Source organism: Cotesia typhae, unplaced genomic scaffold, assembly GCF_013202065.1.
Source record: "Cotesia typhae breed Kobodo isofemale line unplaced genomic scaffold, CoteBio_Ctyphae contig_413, whole genome shotgun sequence".
Classification (NCBI taxonomy): domain Eukaryota; kingdom Metazoa; phylum Arthropoda; class Insecta; order Hymenoptera; family Braconidae; genus Cotesia; species Cotesia typhae.
Genome location: NW_027423750.1, coordinates 587077 through 609780, shown reverse-complemented (window position 1 = coordinate 609780; position 22704 = coordinate 587077). Strand labels below are relative to the sequence as shown.

The window sequence follows — 22704 nt, the reverse complement described above, 5'->3', positions numbered from 1 at the left end:
TAATTTAACCATTAAAGTAAGCTACCGATCAATACTGAACTCTATTAATTAAAAAACGGTTAATTATTAATTAATAAGCGGCAAAATGTCCCGAACGACTAGATCACTTGGATCCTAATGACCCTTAAATGCTAAAAAATTACAGGAACAAATTATACATGTATAGGAAGTGCTAAAATATAAATGTCCAAGGAAGAGCTTTCGCCGTTTTTTTTTTCCTCCATCTCGCGATTTAATTGTCTTCCCGTGAGCTTTATTTTAAGCGAATTAAAGATGTTTTTAGTTCGGTGGAAAGAAAAAAAGTGAACCTTTTATTTTTTAATTATAAATATCGATAACAAATTTTTAAGAGTAATAAAAAACTAGCATTAAATTATTCAGAAAATTTTTAATTTCTTTAGAAGCGCCATTTAGTCAGCGCCATCGCGCGGCAAAATTAAAAAATATTTTGTGGCAGTTTTTAAAAAAAGCCGTTTTACCAAAAATAAGTTGTAATTAATTCTTCATTCAATTTAATTTAAAAATAATTAAAATAAATAACAATAATAAATTTAAGGTGGCGCTGTGTGTACAGAAAATCCAAGTGATTTTCATTGGCTCTCAAAAAATATATGATGACGTCACAACCAATAATTGTTTTTTTTTTTTTTTTTTCACGGAAAAACTACTGATTTAAAAAAAAAAAAATTCCAAATTTTTCAGAACAAAAATAATTTTTTATAAAATTAAAAAATAAATTTTTAATGATATTAAATTAACGCAAGTTCTCTATTAATAAAATTAAAAACTAAAGTCTGCACGAGAAGCTAAAACCGTCCAGTCTTAAAACAATTAAATGTCCTCACACAAATCCCTGTTATAGGTTATAAGTACAATCTCATTACAGCCGGCGACCTCTCGGATATTTATCGTCAGACTTTTAGCGATCGGCCGGATTATTTAATTACAATAATTATAATAATTTATAACAAAAGACACGTTGCGATATGTTAACATGATACGCGCACTTAATTAATAAACAATTTAGACACTGCAGCCGGAGGTGACTTGTTCGGTGTGACTCCACTGGTAGTGACTCTTCTCCTCCTGCAGGTTAGGTTCCTGTTTGTTCTGTTCCTCCGAGGGCGCTGCGGGAGCGCAGTCGCTAGCTGCCTTCAGTCCTTGCTCGAGCTCGAGCAACTGGCCCATGAAGTTCAGGTTGGGACTTATTATGGGGCGCGCATTTTTCACCAGTTTGTATGCGTCGATCATTGCCAGGCCTTTGTGTCGCATTATGTATGCGATCGCTATTGTCGCGCTACGTGATATTCCGGCTTGACAATGCACCAGTACGCTGCAGCCGGCTTTTCTCGCATCCTCTGAAAAAAAAAAAAAAAAAAAAAAAAAAATTATTAGTTTTTCATTTTTAACTTTGCTAAGAATTTTTATATTCAATTCAAAATTACTTTGTAATTATTGGGTCCAAAAATTTCTACTAAGGCTCAAAATTTTCCTCAAACCTTCCTCTACAATTTCCATATCAAAATTTTTAAAATATCTTCTCTACTTCCTTTAAAAAAATTTTTTAAAGTTGCCCAAAAATTCCTAATGATCAAAAATTAAATTTTTTCATTATTAATCTTAAAATTTCTATAACTTTTGATCTATTGCTCGTAAAAATTTTTTTTTGGGCTTAAAATTTTCCTCAAACCTTCTTCTACAATTTCCATACCAAAGTTTTCAAAATATCTCTCCCATTTGCCCAAAAAAAAAAATATTCAAAGTTGCTCAAAATTTCACAATATTAAAAAATTTAATTTTTTCATTTTCAATCTTAAAATTATTATAACTTTTGATCTAGCGCTCCTAAAAATTTTTTTTTGGGCTTAAAAGATTTCTCAAACCTTCTTCTACAAATTCCTTACCAAAATTTTCAAAATATCTTCTCTACTTCCTTTAAAAAAATTTTTTAAAATTACCCAAAAATTCCTAATATTAAAAAATAATATTTCTCTATTTTAAAAAGTTAAAAATTTTTTTTTTTCATTAATTATTAATACACTTTATGCTTTAAAGTGTGTATCACAATCTAACTCCAACAAGTGATAGTAAATTTATCTATAACAATTTACTCGACACAATATACAAAGAATGAGTCACGCGCCTGGATTTGACAAGATTAATATATATAAATATCCCGGTAATTGATGACGTAACAAAGTAATTTTTCGGTCTACCGAGATAAACTTAACTACAAGGTCTTAATTTTATTTATTGTTATTATTATTAATATTAAATCTATTTATTTATATTATGTAAGTACAAAAGTAATAATAAGTAAAAATAACGGGTCAATTAGTACGTATATATATTTATTTGTAATTGTGAGTGTGTGTAATTGATAACGCAGTTCAGTATAACGGAAACGGGGCATAACCAGCCGTATCCGGTGGACCATTGACTGCATACAAGACGACAGGCCTCCATTCATGAACACCATGACTCATAATACACGTATATTGTGTATATAGATACATATGTTGGGTGATATTTGAGTCGGAAGAAATTGTAGGATCTAGATCGGCCCCTTTTGCTGGAAACTTTTTGCCTAGCAAGGACTTTTAGAGAAAATTAGGTCAGAAATCACGGTTTTTAGATTCTCTTCTTTGGAACGTTAAAAGATTTTTTTTTTTTAGAACTTGTAAGTATTTAAAAAATTTTTTCACTTTAGAAATGAAGAAATTGAATTTTTTATAGTTGGAAATTTTTGGGCAACTTTAAATATTTTTTTTTTAAAAAAGTATCGAAGATATTTTGAAAATTTTGGTATGGAAATTGTAGAGGAAGGTTTGAGGAAAATTTTAAGACCAATAGATTAAAGGTTATATTAATTTTAAGATCAAAACTAAAAAAATAAAATTTTTGATCACAAGAAATTTTTGAGCAACTTTATATATATTTTTTTTTCAAGGAAATAGAGGAGATATTTTGAAATATTATTATGGAAAATTGTAGAGGAAGGTTTGAGGAAAATTTTAAGCCCAAAAAAAAATTTTTAGCACGGTTGTAAATAATTTAATTTTTTAAAAGATAAAATTAATAATTACCAATAAAATTGAAGGCTTCTTCAAAATATTGCTTCAAGTTCTGATGCCCCGAATCATTGGCGGGTATTTGGAGGTAGGTGATGCCACGTGACTCATGGTACCCAGGTAGCTGTGACGTAACATTGAGGACGCGAGTGGCCCCCAGAGCTTGGAGAAGCTGGAGATCCGCAGCGTCCCGGCCGTTCCCCAGGTAAAGAAACGGCAGAACGCGCGACGCCGGATGGTTGTCGATGTCCGCGGGCTGGGGAGTCGTCGGGCATGGGCTCATTATCATCGGACATCCTGGTCCAGGGCTCGGGCAGCCAGATGGCAGGGACATTGAGTTCCCTGGTAAAAGTGTGTCCTCGCAAAGGTCGCGGTGTCTTCGCTGGAATTCTCGGTGACCTCCTGCAACAAAGAACAATAATAAATAACTATGACTCACTATCACAGCTGCCATCTGTTGTATACGATATTCTTATGCTTATACTTATATTGTACTACGTTTCACTTGGGACTATTCTTTGATTTTGTCTAGACTTCTTTCTTTTATTTTTTTTAAGAGATCAAAAATAATTCATCTTTTTTACGATCAAAAATTAGATTTCTTCATTACTAATCTTAAAATTTTCATAACTTTTGATTTATTGCTCCTAAAAATTTTTTTTTGGACTCAAAATTTTCCTCAAACCTTTCTCTACAATTTCCATACCAAAATTTTGAAAATATCTTCTCTACTTCCTTTAAAAAAAATTTTTAAAGTTGCCAAAAAATTCCTAACGATCAAAAATTAGATTTCTTCATTATTAATCTTAAAATTTTTATAACTTTTGATCTATTGCTTCTAAAAATTTTTTTTTGAACTCAAAATTTTCCTCAAACTTTCCTCAACAATTTTCTTACCAAAATTTTTAAAATATCTTTTCTACTTCCTTTAAAAAAATTTTTTAAAGTTGCTAAAAAATTCCTAATAATCAAAAATTTGATTTCTTAATTATTAATCTTAAAATTTTTATAACTTTTGATCTGTTGCTCTAAAAAATTTCTTTTTGGGCTTAAAATTTTCCTCAAACCTTCCCCTACAATTTTCCATAATAATATTTTTAAATATCTTCCCTACTTCCTAAAAAAAAAAAATTTATAAAGTTGCTCCGAAATTCCTAATAACTAAAAATTTGATTTTTCCAGTATTAATCTTGAATTATTAATAACTTTTGATCTATTGCTTTTAAAAATTATTTTAAGGGCTTAAAATTTTCCTCAAACCTTCTTCTACAATTTCCATACTAAAATTTTAAAAATATCTTCTCTAATTCCTTTAAAAAAATTTTTTAAAACTGCTCCAAAATTTCTAATGATCAAAAATTAGATTTTCCTAGTATCAATCTTGAATTATTAATAATTTTTGATTTATTGGGCCTAAAAAATTTTTTTAGGGCTTAAAATTTTCCTCAAACCTTCCTCTACATTTTTCTATAATAAAATTTCAGAATATCTTTCCTATTTTCTCAAAAAAAAATATTTAAAGTTTCCCACGAATTAAATTTCTTCGCCGCTACAAAAAAAAAAAAAGCATTTCTCATAAAATTTCCTTCTAAACATCACACACGACATACAACAACAATGTCCGAGCATATTACACACACACACACACACACACACACACACACACACACACACACACACACACACACACACACACACACACACACACACACACACACACACACACACACACACACACACACACACACACACACACACACACACACACACACACACACACACACACACACACACACACACACACACACACACACACACACACACACACACACACACACATCCATAATATAATACAAACTAAATGAGCTTTCTCGCGATGACTCACACGCAAAACCTCTGTACTCTTCTTACCCCTCAATTTAACACCGAACGACCTTTTCAATATTTTCTATTCTCAATACAATTAAAAATTCTTCAAATTTAAATTATTTCCCCCAAAAATCATGACTAAAAAAATTAAATAATAATAATTAACAAAAAAAAAATTATTAAGTATTATAAATGATTTAATAATTTTATTACTATTTTTTTTGATAAATTAAATAATAATAATAATTTTTTTAATTAAAAAAAATCAGATGACATTTAAAAAAATGTTAGATAATTTAAAAAAATTGTTTTATATTTTATAAATTAAATAAAAACCTACCCCAAGGCTCAATAGATCCCAGACTCAAAACTAAACAAGGTGATCCTTTTTTCCTCATTGTTAATTTTTTTTTAAAAACAAATCGCAAAAAAAAAATGATCAAAAAATAGTTTTCATTTGTTTTTATCTCACTGTAATTTTTTTACAAACTATATTTGGTATAAAATAATTAAAATAAACTCTGAATTTCAGTCACAATAATTCAGTAAAAAAATCACAAACAGAAAAATAAATTATTTATTATTATTCGAGAACGTAACAGTCGAAAGTTTGATGAAACACTGACGAATAACGTTAACGAGAAAACGCTGGTTCACACGAGACCGACAGAAAGTATGACTCACCAGGAAGAGCTATGATTGGTCAGTGGTAGCTGACATCAAAGAACAACGCGCGAACGGCGACGAATTCGCCCGAAGCCGGTGCGGGAATTTTGAAATTTAAAAAATGCGACGCAGAAAAATTGTTTAATATTTCTTCTTTAAAAAAAAATTTATTTAATTACTTAAATTAGATTTATTTGGTGTAAATATGTTGTATGTTGATTACTTTGCACTCGAAGAGTGATAAAAAAAATATTTGGAGATAAATTGGAGGTTAGAAAATCCCGGAAGCGGAACTTGAAGTTTAATTGAAGAAGAAATAATTTTTCAATGACAAAAAATAAATAGATCAATAACAAGAAGATAATTAGTGCGTAGGTGATTTGTTACACGTGCTAATGATAATAATTATTATTTAATTTATGTTTTAATGACTGCGGATGACTAACGAGGGAGGTGATTTAGAAAAACCCAAAATCGGTTTTGTTAATGGTTTATTTATGGACACAGGCGGTTTAGCTTTCTGTTTTATATTGAAGAAATTCCTTGTAGGAGACAATGCTATGATTCAGACGCGAGAATAAGATTCGGATCCGGAGAGAGCTAATAACAATGCTGTAATTAGTAATGGAAATCGCGGATGACTAATTGCGCGTCGGAATTTTGTTCGATGGAAGTTTTGAGGGTGTTTTTAGGGAATAGGGGTAAGTTTGAGGGGTGTGGAGTGTAGAGGAAGGTTTAAGGAAACTTTTGAGCCTAAAAAAAATTTTTTAGGGGCAATAGATCAAAAGTTATATTAATTTTAAGATCAAAACTAAAAAAATCAAATTTTTGGTCATTATTAATTTCTCATAATTTTGAAATTCATTTTCTGAGAAACTAAAAGAGATATTTTGAAAATTCTTTTTTCTATATTCTTGAGGACAGTCTAAAGAATTTTTAAAGCCGTGAAAAAATTATCTGGGGTAATTAGGACCAGAGAAATAACCATTTTAATATAGAAATAAAATTATCAAATTTAGAGTAACTTTTTGAGAAAAAAAAATTAATTCAATTAAATAATCTAAAAAAAAAAAAAAAAAAAAAAAAAAAAATTAAGTGTCGATGATTTATTATAAAAGAATATATATTTGTCATGTATATGTTATGAGTTATGACGCACGCGAAATATTTTCAGCCGTGATCTTTGTCGAGATCGAGGTCGATCGGGACAATAACTAAAACGATTTACCAACGGACTTAAAAAGACTCAAATAACAACAATAAAAATTTTTATCTATTAATTTGAATGTTAAAAAAAAAAATTCAAAAAATTTTTTTCACAACAAAATTCAACAGGTAAAATGTCTCGACTTATGAGTCATTTACAATCAACGAACACCTGGACATGACCCTGAATGATTCGCGGCAACGTTGTCTCACTCTAACATTTTTTTTCTTCTTTAGTTTTATTTGCGCTCAACTCTTCTTTTCTTTCTTTTACGCGACTAAATAAAACGTAAAGGGGATTCCTATTTATATATGACACATATGTACAGTCATGTCTTTTACGTTTTACTTTACGCTATTTACTCACTCGAAATTTATATTATTATTATTAGACTTTCAATATTTATTATTAATAAATGGAAAATTTTGATTTTTTTTTATTTCAGTTCAAAATTTTGGGTCAAATTTTGAAAATTTCAAAAAATTATAAGAGACATTTTTTTTAGAGAATTAAATTTCCTATAAAAAAAAGTCCTTGTTAATTTTCTCATCTCCAACCCTAGAGCTAAAATTTTAAAAATAAACTCAAATTTCTAGCGTCTTGTGCAACTATCAACTTTTAAATGAATTATTATTATTATTTTTATTGAGAATTTTGAATCAAACCGAAACAGTGTATTGTGAAACAGTTCAACGATCCAAGCCTGTTCGGTTCTTGGAAAAAAATCAAAACAAGTCAATTAAAGCGCTGATAATAGTTTTGAGTTATTGAATTTATTAATAACCGTGATCGAAATTGAGCGTAATAATAATAATAAAAATAATTAAATTAATTGTATTATCTAAATTAAAATTGATTACTTTCCGCCGATTGATGACTCGGGATATCTGAATAAAAAATAAAAATATCGATGACTGAATTGTAATTATGGAGATAATAAGAAATAAAAATTATAGAATTTTAGGAGTAAAGTGAATGAGTTTATTTACCCAGGGGATCTTTACCACCCTGGTGACGTTAGTTGCACGTGGCATCGAACCACAAATAGACGTGGAAATTACATGCTGTACATTGCTATTGTGAGTCATCGAGTTATCGTATTATATTTTATATATGTGATACTTTTGTTTTCCTCGCGTCTTAGTTGGCCTTCATGACCAACGATTCCTTTTTTGTAGTTTGTTCTGATTTTTTATTTTTATTTAATAGATAAGGGAGGTTTTTTCAGGTGGAAAGTTGAGAGGGTTGTAGAGAAGGGTTTGAGGAAATTTTTAAGCCCAAAAAAAAATTTTTAGGTCCAATAGATCAAAAGTTATTAATAATTCAAGATTGATACTGGAAAAATCAAATTTTTGGTTATCAGGAATTTTGGAGCAACTTTATAAATTTTTTTTTTAAGGAAGTAGGGAAGATATTTTAAAATATTATTATGGAAAATTGTAGGGGAAGGTTTGAGGAAAATTTTAAGCCCAAAAAAAAATTTTTAGGTTCAATAGAACAAAAGTTATCAATAATTTAAGATTAATAATGAAAAAAATCAAATTTTTGATCATTATTTTTTGAAGATTTTTGAAGGGCTAATTTAAAAAACTGATAAAGATATTTTGAAAAATTATTTTAGAGGATCTTAGAGGAAGGTTCAAGGAATCTTTTGCACCTAAAAAAAATTACCCGGGATAATTTGGACCAGCGAAAGCGACTGAATAAAATTTATTTTCTCTGATCTTACGATTTTCTCAACTTTTGGTCCGAATAAATGGATTTTTGGTAAATGATCCGTGAAAAATCACCGAAAGAGCTTCAATAAAACAAAAAATAAAGCCCAAGTCGTAGATGTCCCCAGGCTGGAGCCTTTCACAATTGTCAGCACACAGCGAAAGCATGATTATCGGAGCGTAACGTAATTGTGCTCACGTGAATAGAACTAAACGGTTGTGAGGCTCACACACACACACACACACACACACACACACACACACACACACACACACACACACACACACACACACACACACACACACACACACACACACACACACAAAATAAAGCCACAATAATAATGTTAATGTAATGTAAAGCAAAGCAAGGTGTGGTACCTGCTCCAATCTGAATTAAGCAACAGCTTATTCATCGCTAACATAAAAATATCTTTACTTTTTTATAAATTATCCAATTTTTTCTATCTTTATAATTCTCTATTGTAAGTTTTTTATCATTAAAATCCATACGCGGTCCAGAGACCTGCCAGCGCTATTACACACGACATGAGTCATCCCCGATAGTTCTCCCCAGGAGATTTTACGGGGATAACGTGTCTATATGTCTACAAATATTCAATTAAACTCGTTATTTAACTCCTCTGTTCTTTTTTTTTCATCAAAAATTTTTCCGTCTCATTTAAAAAAATTATTTATTAAAAAACTGTCGGTCCTAGGGAAAAATACTAAGAGACCTTTTTTGTTCCAAATACTTGATAAAATTGAAAAAAAATTTTTTTTGTTGGCCCAACTTGCCCCAAAACCAAAAAAAAAATTAATTCTTATCCATAAAAAAATTTTGAAAGAAATTTTAAAGACTTGGAGAAGAAATTGCGGCCTAGAGCCATCAGGAATTAAAAAGTGAAAAAAAAAAAAAAAAAGGAAAGGAGAGTTATGAATAAGGATATAAAAGTATATTAAAGTGACTCTAAAATGACAGATGATTGGATACAAAGTACAGTAAACAGAATAAAGAGAATAAAGTTAAAAGTTCTTATTCTTGATTTAAAATGTTGCTCAGGCAGCATTCTTTAGCAAGCAGTCACTGGCTGTTCGACGCCTTCGGCCTTGCCAACGTCCTCACTCTTGTCTTTATACATTTATACCAGTACGTAGACACATAGAGTTTATTAAAATTACAAGCGCGTTAAATTGATTTTGAAAAGAGTTCCTTGTATTAATTTATCACTCGACAGTTCTCGAGTGCGAAACTCAGAATTAATAAATTCTGGCTTATAGCGAAAAAAATTTTCCACCGCGGTGATGTCATTGTATACTTTATTTATTGTTACACACTATGATGATGATATCTTCTGCACACGTGATGAATACTCGGGTTATGACGAATAAGGTTGTTAGCACTTTAGTAGTTTATTAATCACTATTTACGTCATCTGCTTCCCGGATTTTTTTCTACAATTTCAAATATTTATTACTCCGGTCCTAATTACCCCACGCAATTTTTTTTAGGTACAAAAGATTCCTCAAACCTTCCTCTAAGATCCTCTAAAAAAATTTTTTTAAATATCTTCATCAGTTTCTTAAATAAGCCCTTTGAAAATCTTCGAAAAATAATGACCAAAAATCGGAATTTTCCGATTTTGAATCTTAAACTATTTATAACTTTCAATATATTAGTCCTAAAAATTTCTTTTTGGGCTTAAAATTTTCCTCAAACCTTCCTCTATAATTTCCATACCAAAATTTTAAAAATATCTTCCCTATTTCTTAAAAAAAAAATTTATAAAGCTGCTCCAAAATTTCTAATAACTAAAAATTTGATTTTTCCAGTATCAATCTTGAATTATTAATAGCTTTTGATCTATTGGTTCTAAAAATTTTTTTTTTTGGCTCAAAAATTTCCTTAAACCCTCCTCTATAATTCCCTATCATAATTTTTCAAAATATCTTTACCGGTTTTTTCAGAAAACCCTTAAAAGTTTCAAATACTCCAAAAATGATGAAAAATTAAATTTCTTCATTTTGAATCTTAAAATTTGGATAACTTTTGATCTATTGCTTTTAAAAACTTCTTTTTTGGTTTAAAAGTTTCCTCAAACTCCCCTTTACAACCCTCTGAACCTCCCTAATTTCCCAAAACCCCGCAATTATTCCCAGAAAATCCAAAAAAGCTTACAAGCCACAAGCACGTGGCCATTGCATAATCAATCGTCCACGTCATCGGCATCTCCTTGAATGAATATTCCCCTCAAAAACGGGGTGAGGGATAGCAGAGTTTTCCCGTTGGAATAAAAAACAGAGTCAGGGGATGTTAATAATAGCCTCCTTTGATATTCGGGTGCGTTAGTCATTGATACAAACAGAAATACATCACTCGGGTGAGTCATAGGGCGCAAGTACAAAGTGTACCAAGTACACCACTAGTAATCGAGAACAGCTGATCCAAATGCCCAGTACGAGTGTTCAAAAATGAAAGGAAAGGTCACTGACAATCCCAAGTGCTTTCGATTTCAGTTTCGGCTGGGGGAGGCCCAAAGGACAATAGACTCCCAACAATGGGATCATTCTGTTACTCCGGTGCATTTAGAGTGCACTGTAGTCTATTCTAGAGGGATGACTGACTCATGGTCATAATTATAATAATAACTAATCTTTTACAAATAACACTTGCCGTCATTTCATTTTTATCTACGTCGTGTCTAATTTTAATGTGAAAATTTACTCTGTTTGTCTATTTTTTGGGGGTACTCGAGATATCGGCATGAGTAATGCTGCAGGTAGACTTATGCTAAGTACTTTTAGCTATGACTCACAGATAATAGCTTCAAATGTAGAATTTTGCTGACAAAGCTCACATTTTTTCGTCTAGACGCTCTGTTAATTTTTATCGGGAAATTCTGGCAGGTTTGAGCAACTAAAAATAGAATTACAACCCTAGTCGAATTTTTTTGGAATAAAAGAATTTTAGACGGTTGTAAAGAGAGGCTTAAGGAATTTTTTAAGCTCAAGAAGAAATTTTTAGGACTAATAGATCAAAAGTTATGCAAATTTTAAGATTCAAAATGAAGAAATTTAATTTTTTTTTTATCATTTTTGGAGTATATGAAACTTTTAAGGGTTTTCTGAAAAAACTGGTAAAAATATTTTGAAAAATTATGATAGAAAATTGTAGAGGAAGGGTTCAAGGAAACTTTTGAGTCAAAAAAAAAAAAATTTTAAGACTAATAGATCAAAAGTTATAAATAATTTAAGATTCAAAATCGGAAAATTCGGATTTTTTTATTATTATTTGCTTTTGAAAGATTTTAAATGGATTTTTTTGAAGAACTGGTAGATATATTTTGAAAAATTTATTACAGAAATTATAGAGGAAAGTACAAAAAATTTTTTAAGCCCCAAAAAAGATACCCGGGGTAATTAGGACCCCGGCAAAATTTTATTTATTCGCTAAAATCATAATTTTTGATTTTGCAACTCAATAAATGATTATAATTTTATTTTCCAACTTCAAAAAAGCTATTTTAAACCACCGTAAAAATTTTGAAAGTAGAAAAGACATTCGAATTTCAAATACTAGATTATAAACGCGACGCGAAGTGAAATTGATAATAATCGAGTAAAAAAGAGGAATAGCATAAAGACTATAATGAAATAGAGTTTTATAAATTTAATAAAATATCAACTGATGCAATTGATTACCCGAAGTGCGAAGGTACAGTATCGCTAAATTACAACTTAACAGACGTCGCTGTAACTCATGTGTTATAAGTTATAAGTTATAACTTATAGCGAATATATATAGATTTATAAATAACTAATACAACTTATAACATGTAACTTATAACGTAAAGAAGCAAGTGTATCAGTTTGCCATGGAATGATTCAGAGAGAAAGTAAAATGGTTACTATAATATTTTTCTTTCTTTAGCTTCTTGTTTCTTCATACTCATTATTATTATAAATATAGTTTATCGTTTCGGTCACTGAACTTTTGTTTAAAATTTTATTAATTAAATTTCAAATCCAAAATTTTAAGATATAAAAAGTTTAAGGACTTGTTTGTAATTTTCAAAAGTTTAAAGCTTTATTATTGATTGAAATATTGGAGATAAAAAAAAATGATAAGAAACCTTTTTTATAGAAAATTTAATTTCCCATAAAAAAGATTCCCATCAATTTTGCCCTATCTTCAACCTTAAAGTCAAAATTTTGAAAATAAAGACGAATAAATTTATAAAAATTTTTAAGTTATTTAAAAAAATATTATTATTATTTACTACTATTATCGTGGCTAGTGTTTACTTCCGGTACATTAGCTTCTGATCTGTATATGTATATATATAGAGCAGTAACAATAACATGGCGGACAGTAGCACATAATAGAAGAGCGTTGATGTTGATAGACACGAATAGGGTAGAGTCACTATCAAACAATGAGACCATTGTTTGTTTCGTCATCTTTTTATTTACATTGCTGGACTTTATTATTATTATTAATTTTCTTTTTATTTGTCAAATTTAAAATCAAATTTTTGATATTTTTTTTACTTTATTTCTTCAATTTAATCTCGAAATTTACTCAAAGAAGCTTAAAAAAATTTTCTAACCCAATTTTAGCATAAAAAAAAATTTTCCTCAATATTATTGACCAGTCATAAAATAACGTGTAGGAAAAATTATAATAAATGTGCTGGTACACGTGACAGGTCACAGCAAGTTCACAGAAAAATTTCTCTTAACCACGTGGTGAAACGCGCATAATAAATGATTTTGCAGGGCAAAAAGCAGCTCAAGATAAACGAAAATGGTAAACAAAAGTCGAGTTTTATTTTTATTGATTAAAATAATTTTCAAGGCTACTTCCGTACTTGCTCGAAAAATCTTGCAATTTATAACAAATAAAATTCTCGCACACATACATAAGATTACATATGGCTCGTAGTAGGGATCTCTATTCATAGAAATGAGTCATTGTTGAAATGACGACGCGAATAGCCTAAGCTGAATTTGCGCACTAATCATGTCTGCTTGCAATTTATATTTTTATTAGATTGTATATCTAATTGGGTATGTTAATATAAGTATATATATATTATGTATCGACTGTACATTCGATGTGTACATCTGTTACATTTTATTTAATTACGTTTCAGGATGTATTGTGTAATATAATTGTAAATACATCATTTAGACCCCGCAATGACAGACCTACACTGAGAAAACAGTTTGTTTCACTCAAATGCGCAGATTTATTTTAAATAAATTTAATTTTAACAAATTTTTTTCATTTAAATATATATTATTTTTAAGCAAATAATGTTTTGTTTTGGTTTAATTAATTTAATTGACTTATTTATTTCATTTAAATAAAGGTTTGTTAAATATTAACAAATCTAGATTTAAATAAATTAATTTTGGCGCCTTATTAAATTAAATTAAAATTAAATTTTTTTTTTAATTGCATTTACAATTTTTCAAATTTTTTACAAATTAAATTTTAAAAAAAAAATTTTTTGTAATTGTTAATTTTAGTATAATTAATAATTTAAAAAAAAATTGCCCATTTTACCCCAAACGTTCAATATGTCTACTTTGTCTAAAATTGATCAATTTATTTGTATCAAATAAATATTTCTTATGATATTTAAATAAGAAATTTATTAACAGATTTATTTACGAGCCTCAATTAATTTAAATGAACTGTTTTCTCAGTGTAGACCTTTAGACTTTTAGGAAGAAATATAAGGGTGAAAATTTCAAAATTAACTATTGGCAAACTGGCGGTGAGTCATATCTAAAATCTTTCGGTATTAATAGACTAATAGAGTGGATGTGTGGTAATAGCGATGTAGTGAGAGATTGACCAGGGACTTGACTAGCTTTTGATGTAAGAGTCAACTTTTAGATAAAGAGAGCACACCAGTTACGCAATGTTTTGGACACAGAGACACTTTCGGGTAAATAATCACTTCCAGGCGGGCCTGTGTGTGTTCTGTCATGATTTATGTGCCGATACAGATATATAGCCGCGATTATTGTATATTGTATACTTATGAGCGTGAGTCATTCACCACAGGGCATCGTTGTCATCGTAATTATTCTTCGTCGTACTTTCTGTACGGAGAATTTTATTAAGAAATTTTTTTTTTTTTAATTACAGTCATTTTTTTAGGAATGATTGTTAAGAATTGATAATTGGTTGATTTTGGAGATTAATTTTATGCTAAAAGTGGTTCAGAAAATTTTTGTAAATTTTTTTGTCATTACCAAGGTCTTGACTTGAATTTGTGCCTTTTCAAGGTTTCATATAATTCTCACCGATAGTTAATTTATTATGATAATTATTTAGGCTGCATTCGAAAATGCTCAAGTAAGAAATGAGCTTGTATCTTGAGAACTATTGACATTTATAAAGATACAAGCTCATCCTGATGTTACACTCATCAAGACCTTTCATTTGAGTACCCACATCAATTTTTTCATATATTTTTTATATTTATTTATATATATATATATATATATATATATATATATATATATATATATATATATATATGTATATATGAAAAATATATAAAAAATGCATGTGGGTACTCAAATGAAAGCTCTTGGTGAATGTAATCTCAGGATGAGCTTATATTTTGAAAATCGTCAATATTTGAGAAACTATAGTGCAATTTAACAAAGCAAAATTAAAAACTCACCAAGTAAAAGCGCAGGTTCTTTATTATCCTCAACAAGAGCAGCGAGTACCAAAAAAAGCGGATGTTCCGCAGGCAAATGTTCCAATCCATCGGAGCAGTCATCATAAATGACAACTTCTCGGTAATTTTTCCGCCTGAGCAATTCCTTGTCGTCTTTCTCAGGAGTGAGATCAGCTAGAGCGACTTTTTTCTGCAGGAGTCGCTTCCTGTTGATGCGGTCGCAGCAATTTAAATTAATCGCGCCGTGAATATGGCTGGCGTTGTAAACAGTGAACGGCCGACAATCAAGAATGACCAGGTCAGTGGTGGTGTTAATCCTGCTGGCGAGAACATCTGAGTCAATGGTCCTGCACTTTTGGAGCACCAACTGTCTTTGAAGATTGCCGGCGTCAGGGAGACAAGGACTCGTCGGGAGAGAGACGATCCCGGGCTCTAGCTTGGATCGCTTTGAACACGAACTGGTGGGTAAGACACTTCGGAGGTAGTTGAACTGCAGATTGTACGACTGGTGGTGGAGACGGTGGATATCGTCGCCGATGTCGATGCTGTTGGTGCTGCCATCACTGGCATCCTGGTTGCTGCTGCTAGAGGAAATCGTCGACAAAGTCGGCGAAGTCGGGGTCAGCAGGTACCGTTCCGCTGGACCTGGACCTGGCTCAGAGAGACTTCGGTTCAACGCCAGCTTCAGGTTATCCCGAGGTCGTGAAACCGGCTCGTAGACTAGGGTTGACATTGTTGGTTTTTTGTAATTTGCCGGGCTCGATCGTGGAGAAACTGGAAAATAGAAAAAAAATTTTTTTTTTTTTATTAATTGGTATTGTCAATAATTATTAATAGTAAATTATTTATTAATTAATCGTGAATACTATTATTATAAGTCATAGTAATTATTATGAATAGTTTTTACTACGAGTTATATTTTTTTTTAGTTATTTAAATTGACAGTAAGACTATGAATGATAATAATTATCAATAATAGTAGTAACTAGTAATAGTAACAATGATTATTGAAAATAATAGTAACTATCGATAGTAAAAATTACTATAAAAAATAGTAGTAACTATCAATATTAGCAATAACTATCAATAATAGTAACAACTATTAATAGTTTATAAACTATTACACTTTTTTTTAATTATTATGACCTACTAATAGTTATTTTAATACAGTAGTACAACTATTAATAGTAGTAATTATTAATAGTTGTAGTAACTATCGATAGTTAAAAAACTATGAGATTATTCAAATATTACAAACTATTAACAGTAATTATAGTACATAAATTATACAACTATAGTAATAGTTAAAATATTTTTAATAACTATTACAATTATCCGAAATAATTATAAAAAAAAAAAAAAAATCCTGAATATAAAAATGACTATCCGACAGAAATATCACAAAAAGTGTGATGAAAAACGAGGGCTAAACGGTGCTTAAATAAAAAACTCTATAAATAAACTAAACAGTGATTAAAAAAATACAGTGTATAGTGTATAGTGTAGTATATATATATATATATATATATATATATATATATATATATATATATATATATATATATATATATATATTAACATTAGTATTGAACATATGATACCACTATATATAATCCAAGTTTTATTACTATATACTATACATATACTACTATCGGCGTGTAGCGTGTACACACTCCAGGACCAGATGAGTCATGCCCTAATATTAGAAGGTGAGGTCTCATCTTTTTTCTTTATCTCCCCACTCCCACTCCTCACCCCCTCCCGCTGTTGGACGAATTTTTTCTCGCCCCCCCTCTCCCTCCAGCTCGGGTCGTCGTTCCTTCTTTCTTATTCGTATATTTTAATGTGAGTAAACGCTTAAGAATTTAAAACCAGCCTCGAGACATTTACTAACCTACAGGTGTACTTACACCTGTTTCACAATTAATTTTTATTTTTACACTTTTCTCCTAGTTAATTAATTAGATTTTCAATTCAAAAATTCCCGCCCGGGAATTTCATAAAAAATTTTGAAAATTCAAATTTTTAAATTTTGCCGCTCTTTTTTTTCAGCTCACCTTAATCAGTAATAATAATAATTATAAATATATGTAATCCTTCGCACACTTGTCGCTGACTCATTTGAATAAACACTACACTTAAAAACCGAAAAATTAATTACATAAATTTATATTAATTACACGGTATAATTTACTAACAGATTTAAAAAAAAAAATTTTTTTATTATAATGACAATTTATTAATTAATTATTAATAGTTAATAAATAAATTAATATTGATGTCATTAGTATAAATATTTATCGACTAAACGCGTCGAGTGTCGAACAGTAACTGAGTTTCCGTCGACGAGAGACGGGAGTATGAGAGAGACCGAGCAGAGCTGCTAACTGCCCGGTAAAATCAGCCAATCAGACATACGTTATCAGCTGACGGAGAGAGACCGATTATATTTACTGGTGGGGCTTACAACAAATGTAATTAAAAATTTTTTTGTACCTGTCTTTTTGTTGCCTGACAAGTGCATTTTGTATTTAAAAAAAAAAAAAAAAAAAAAAAAATCTTTTTTTTTATCTTGAGATTAATAGGCACATTTTTTTTGTTGTAATTAACTGTAATTTTTACACAGTAATTATTACTGTTTTAATAATTATTAACTCGTTAATTATAATTATAGTTAAAACTATAAGTTATTAATTCAGAGTTTTTAAATTATTAATAATTTATAGTAATTACTATCATTACTATTTCAACTACTATTCACAGTAATATTTACAATTAATTTGAATAATTAATTACAATTTAATACTTAATATAATTAATAGTTACAACTATGTCCTTTAATAAACTAAAATTTTAAATTTGTTAATAATTAATATTCACAGTAATTACTATTGTAACTATTCAAATAATTATTGTGATAAATTTTAAAGCTGATAGTTTTAATTATCATAATTTAAATTAATAGTTAATACTGTTGTTACAGTTATAATTACTATTCACAGTAATAACTATTATTTATATTTTAATAATTATTGACAGTAATTATTATAGTTAAATATAATTTTTTTTTTAAACTATAATTAGTTACTAAAATTATTACTGTCCTAATATTGACAGTAAAAATTAATTATGAAGTAATAATTAATATTATTAATAGTTGAAATTAATAATTACTGACACTAATTATTTACAGTAAAAAATACTATAAAATTAATAGTGAAAAATTTTTTTTTAATTTATTACAATCTTAAATGTGTTATTAATTTAAATTTATAGTTACTATGCTCCAATTAATGACAGTAAAAATTACAATTATTAAATTAAACCATTAATAGTTATAATAATTTTTAATTTATAAAGTAGTAAAAAAAATTTTAAATTGTTACACATTATTACAAAAATTTACCCCAACTTGTAATAATTGTAACTATTAAAAAAAAAATTAAAACTTTTTACAATCACATGAAAAAAATTTCCACTTACTAAAAAAAAAAAAAAAAAAATTGACAATTAGCAATAACAATTAATTAAAAAAAAAATATAATGTACACTCATTGACAGTAATAATGTCTCATTTGAAACTATACCAGTTTAGTTAATTTTTATTCTTGTATGACGTTTTTAATATTAAAGACGTGTAAAATATGTGAACGGCGCGTGGACTGAGTTGCAAATATATTTGTCGCGGATGGTTTTAAATGATGCGCGCGCATGACGTTCAATGTGTATATTTACCTTCTACATACGCAAACAAACATATAAAATGATTTAAAACGGCTGATGAGTCATACCCACGTCGTTTTACGTTCGTTATCTTACTCGCTGCGTTTTTATCTCTCTTTATTTCTTGGCGCACTTTTCAGTTGTTATCATTATTATTATCATCGTGGATTACAAATAATAGACAATACACAGTACATACAGGTCGGTCAGTACACAAGTACTTGCGTACTCATGTTTACATTATCTATTATTATTTTCTTCTTACAAGTTAGTTCTACGACTTATTTTTTTACTACAAGTCTAATAGTTGTCATCCATTTCTGATGCTTCACCTACTAGAACTTTATCTTATACGCAGTCATTTTTATTTTGTAATTGTCACTTTCTTTTATCATTTATTTTTATTAAAAATTTTGTTCGAAGAATATTTAATAAATTTTTAAAGTTTAAATATTTTATTACAAAGAACTAAGAGAGATATTTTGATATTTTTTTATAGAAAATTGTAGAGGGAGATTTAAGGAATATTTTGAGACCAAGAAAAAATTTTTCGGAGCATTAGATCAAAATTTATGTGAATTTTAAGAATAATAATGAAGAAATCTAATTTTTGATCATTGGGAATTTTTGGAATAACGGAATATTTTTTTTTTTTTTTTTGAAAAATTGAGGAGATATTTTGAAATTTTAGTATAGAAAAATGTAGAGGAAGGTTTGAGGAAAATTTTGAGATCAAGAAAAAATTTTTAGAAGCATTTAATCAAAAGTTATGATTATTATAAAATTAATCAAGAAAAAATAACAAATTTGTAATTTTTAGGCAACTTTAAAAATTTTTTGATAAGGATTTAGAGGAGATATTTTAAAATGTTAGTATAGGAAAATGTAGAGGAAGGTTTGAGGAAAATTTTGAGACCAAAAAAAAATTTTTAGGAGCCTTAGATCAAAAGTTATGATAATTATAAAATAATCACAAAGAAAAAATGAAAACTTTTGAATGACTAATTTGTAATTCGAATTAAAAAATAATTTTCTATGATTAACAAGAGTATTTAGTAAGATAAAAAACTAAAAGATATCGAATTAACTTTAACAAGAAATCAAGGCGTGAAATAGTAATTTTAAAATCTATATAAAGTTAAGTACTGAAACAATAAACAACATTATATAATTAATATGTACGATATCAAGAATAAGATGTTTACGCAGATTAAAGTTTAATAAAATATGTGTGTATAAGATTGGGATAACGTAAAAATATGAAAAATATAAAAACCTTGTCGTGATAATATATGATAAAAAAGTGTGTATTGTGATATGACGCCACTTGTATTAAGAAGCGATGAGTTAGATTCTAGTGTCTTTGATTTTTATTTTTGTTTTTTAATGCATTTAATTTTATTAATTTTTAAGTGGATGTTTATATATAAATTCAAACTCGTGCATGTGGGAAGAATTTTTAGACGCTAGAAAGTCGCCTGAGACATATTTTAAATTTAAAAGCTAGATATTCAAATTTTTTTGTTTTAATTTTAGATTACACATTTTACGTGCTTAACATAATTAACATATCAAGAATATTTGAATAAAAAAAATTTTTTTTTCTTCTAAAAATAAATAAAAAAAACTTACCTTTAAATCGTTGAAAATTAAGACGCTTAATTCGTGGAATTGTCGGACAATTTCTGGTTAACGAGGGCATGCTATCTTTTATATTATTATTGTGGTTATCTTGTCCGATAGTCAGCAGTAAATTCGGCGTGTCGATTTCAAAATCCGCGGGTCGTTTTACACCGGATTTAATAACTTCCAGATTAACTACTTTGCACTTGTTTACTCCACCTTTAAATAAACAATATTGAGTAATTATTTCTTCATTAAAAATTGCAACAATTTTAAATAAATAAATTTATTACTTACCACTGACATCACTGGAAGAAATAATCGGCGACCGCGGGCTCAATGAAGACTGAGCGTCTGATGGTCTAGCTGCTGATATTTTAGCGCTCATGTTTTTTTATAAATATATATCTATATATGAATGTATGGGTATATGTGGTTGTCACCGTATTAAAAAATAAACAAGTTGACCATATGTAAAATCCACGAATAAAACGTGACTCATGAATTTTTGCAGAGGTCACCGGAATTTCTTCTAAGAGTCTGAAAAAAAAAATTTAAGTTTTGTTAGAAATTAATTTTTTAATAATAATTGCCGAGGGGCGCTTCAATAAATAATTAAGAAATTACATTGTATCTTGTCAATTAATCACATTTTTCAAGATATAAGCTCATCCCGACATTATACTCATCGAGACCTTTCATTTGATTACCCACATCAATTTTTCATATATTTATATATTTCACAAATACTATATATATATATATATATATATATATATATATATATATATATATATATATATATATATATATATATATATATATATATATATATATATATATATATATATATATATATATATATATATATATATATATTAAATATATAAAAATGCCATGTGGGTACTCAAATGAAAGCTCTTGATTAGTGTAACATCAAAATGAGCTTATATCTTCAAAAACGTCAATATTTAAGAAAGTACAGTACAATTTAACAAAATTCATAATTTAATATTTTATTTATTTTTATTTCAGAAGACTGCAAGGTTGCTAGTTATTATTATTATTATTAGTTTGACTTAAAAATTTTTTAATTAATAATAATAATTATTATTATTAAATTTTTTTTAAATAATTTAAAAATTTATTTCTAATAATAATAATAATAATGATAATTGTAAGTACATTGACCGTTGAGTCATACAAGAGTAGACAAAGTAAGATCACAATGGACCTTGAGTGAGTAGGGAGCAGGAACTGATTGCAACCAAGGTAAGCGACAATGTTTATTCTTTTTATATTTTATTATTATTATTAAAAACAATTCGGTTTAAATTTACGTTAGCAATCTCAAGGTGAATTTAAGTTAGAATTTATTAAAAAAAATCCCAATTTACTGTATAATTAAATTTAATCTAAAAATTAAACCCGTCTGGGAATCGAACCCAGGTCATTTAATTTAAAAAAAAATAGACACTGCACTCAAGCAATTTATGACTGCAGGTATTCAAATATATCCACTATTCATAGAAATATATAGATATATATATAATTAGCAGTAAGTAGTATCGTGACCCAGCCTTGCAACCCTCTTATACCACCCTCTAAATAGGCTGCACATAAATACCTACACCTATTGCAACTATCGATCTTTCTATACTCTTATACCAAATCTATATTATTCTTATTTTAGAAACTTCAATATTTAATATAGCTTCACTTTTTCTACTACCAGTAACTCTATTTTGGTGAACCGACTAATCCCTGTTTTCCGAGGGACCGAGGGAGGAAAAGCGATGACTCAAATGAAAAATTGTTAATCAATAAAATAAATTTTCTGTGATCGATTTTCAAAAATTAAATTTTATAATTAATAATTTAAAAATAAAAAAAATAGTTACCTGACTTGCGTTTTATAAATTAATCAAGATAAAATTAGAAGTTGAAATAAAAAATTATTTTAAACGAGGCACTGAGGTCCGTGGTTGCGCGAGTACTGTGGTAACTTTTATGATTACAATTGGAGGGTAGTATCTGTTATACTCAACAATATAGATCTTATATATGTAATATTGCGTCGACTCTGTAACGTGTCCTAGGCAACTATTATCGCAAGCGCATTG

General features: G+C 28.6%; 2 protein-coding genes across 5 annotated transcripts in view; one reads left to right on the top strand and one right to left on the bottom strand.

Moving 5' to 3' along the window:
- Positions 1-633: 633 nt before the first annotated feature.
- Positions 634-20984, bottom strand: LOC141527871 (dual specificity protein phosphatase 10). Of its 2 annotated transcripts, XM_074243590.1 has the most exons (5): positions 20879-20984; positions 20591-20800; positions 15236-16009; positions 3087-3473; positions 634-1358 (listed from the first exon to the last, which is right to left on the bottom strand). In XM_074243590.1, exons 1-5 carry the CDS (start codon positions 20967-20969, stop codon positions 1024-1026), a joined length of 1797 nt encoding a protein of 598 aa, XP_074099691.1. In that variant the 5' UTR covers positions 20970-20984; the 3' UTR covers positions 634-1023. The 2 variants fall into 2 exon arrangements, with proteins under 2 accessions (XP_074099691.1, XP_074099692.1); XM_074243591.1 differs by lacking the exons at positions 20591-20800; positions 20879-20984 and adding an exon at positions 17293-17437.
- Positions 17608-22704, top strand: part of Unc79 (UNC-79 domain-containing protein) — an 18224-nt gene continuing 13127 nt past the window's right edge. For 2 of the 3 annotated variants that reach the window (XM_074243560.1, XM_074243561.1), the window contains exons 1-2: positions 17608-17709; positions 21617-21853. The gene's annotated coding sequence lies outside the window, so the exon portion shown is untranslated. Of the gene's footprint in view, positions 17710-21616; positions 21854-22704 lie in introns of those variants that run through there. The other variant, XM_074243559.1, reaches the window with a different exon arrangement.

Coding starts and splice junctions, on each gene's coding strand:
- LOC141527871 (XM_074243590.1), bottom strand. CDS start 20,969: ATGAGCGCTAAAATATCAGCAGCTAGACCATCAGACGCTCAGTCTTCA. Junction 16,010..20,590: donor TAATTTTCAACGATTTAAAG/GTAAGTTTTTTT, acceptor TCTATTTTCCAG/TTTCTCCACGATCGAGCCCG. Junction 3,474..15,235: donor AGAACCTGCGCTTTTACTTG/GTGAGTTTTTAA, acceptor TCTTTGTTGCAG/GAGGTCACCGAGAATTCCAG.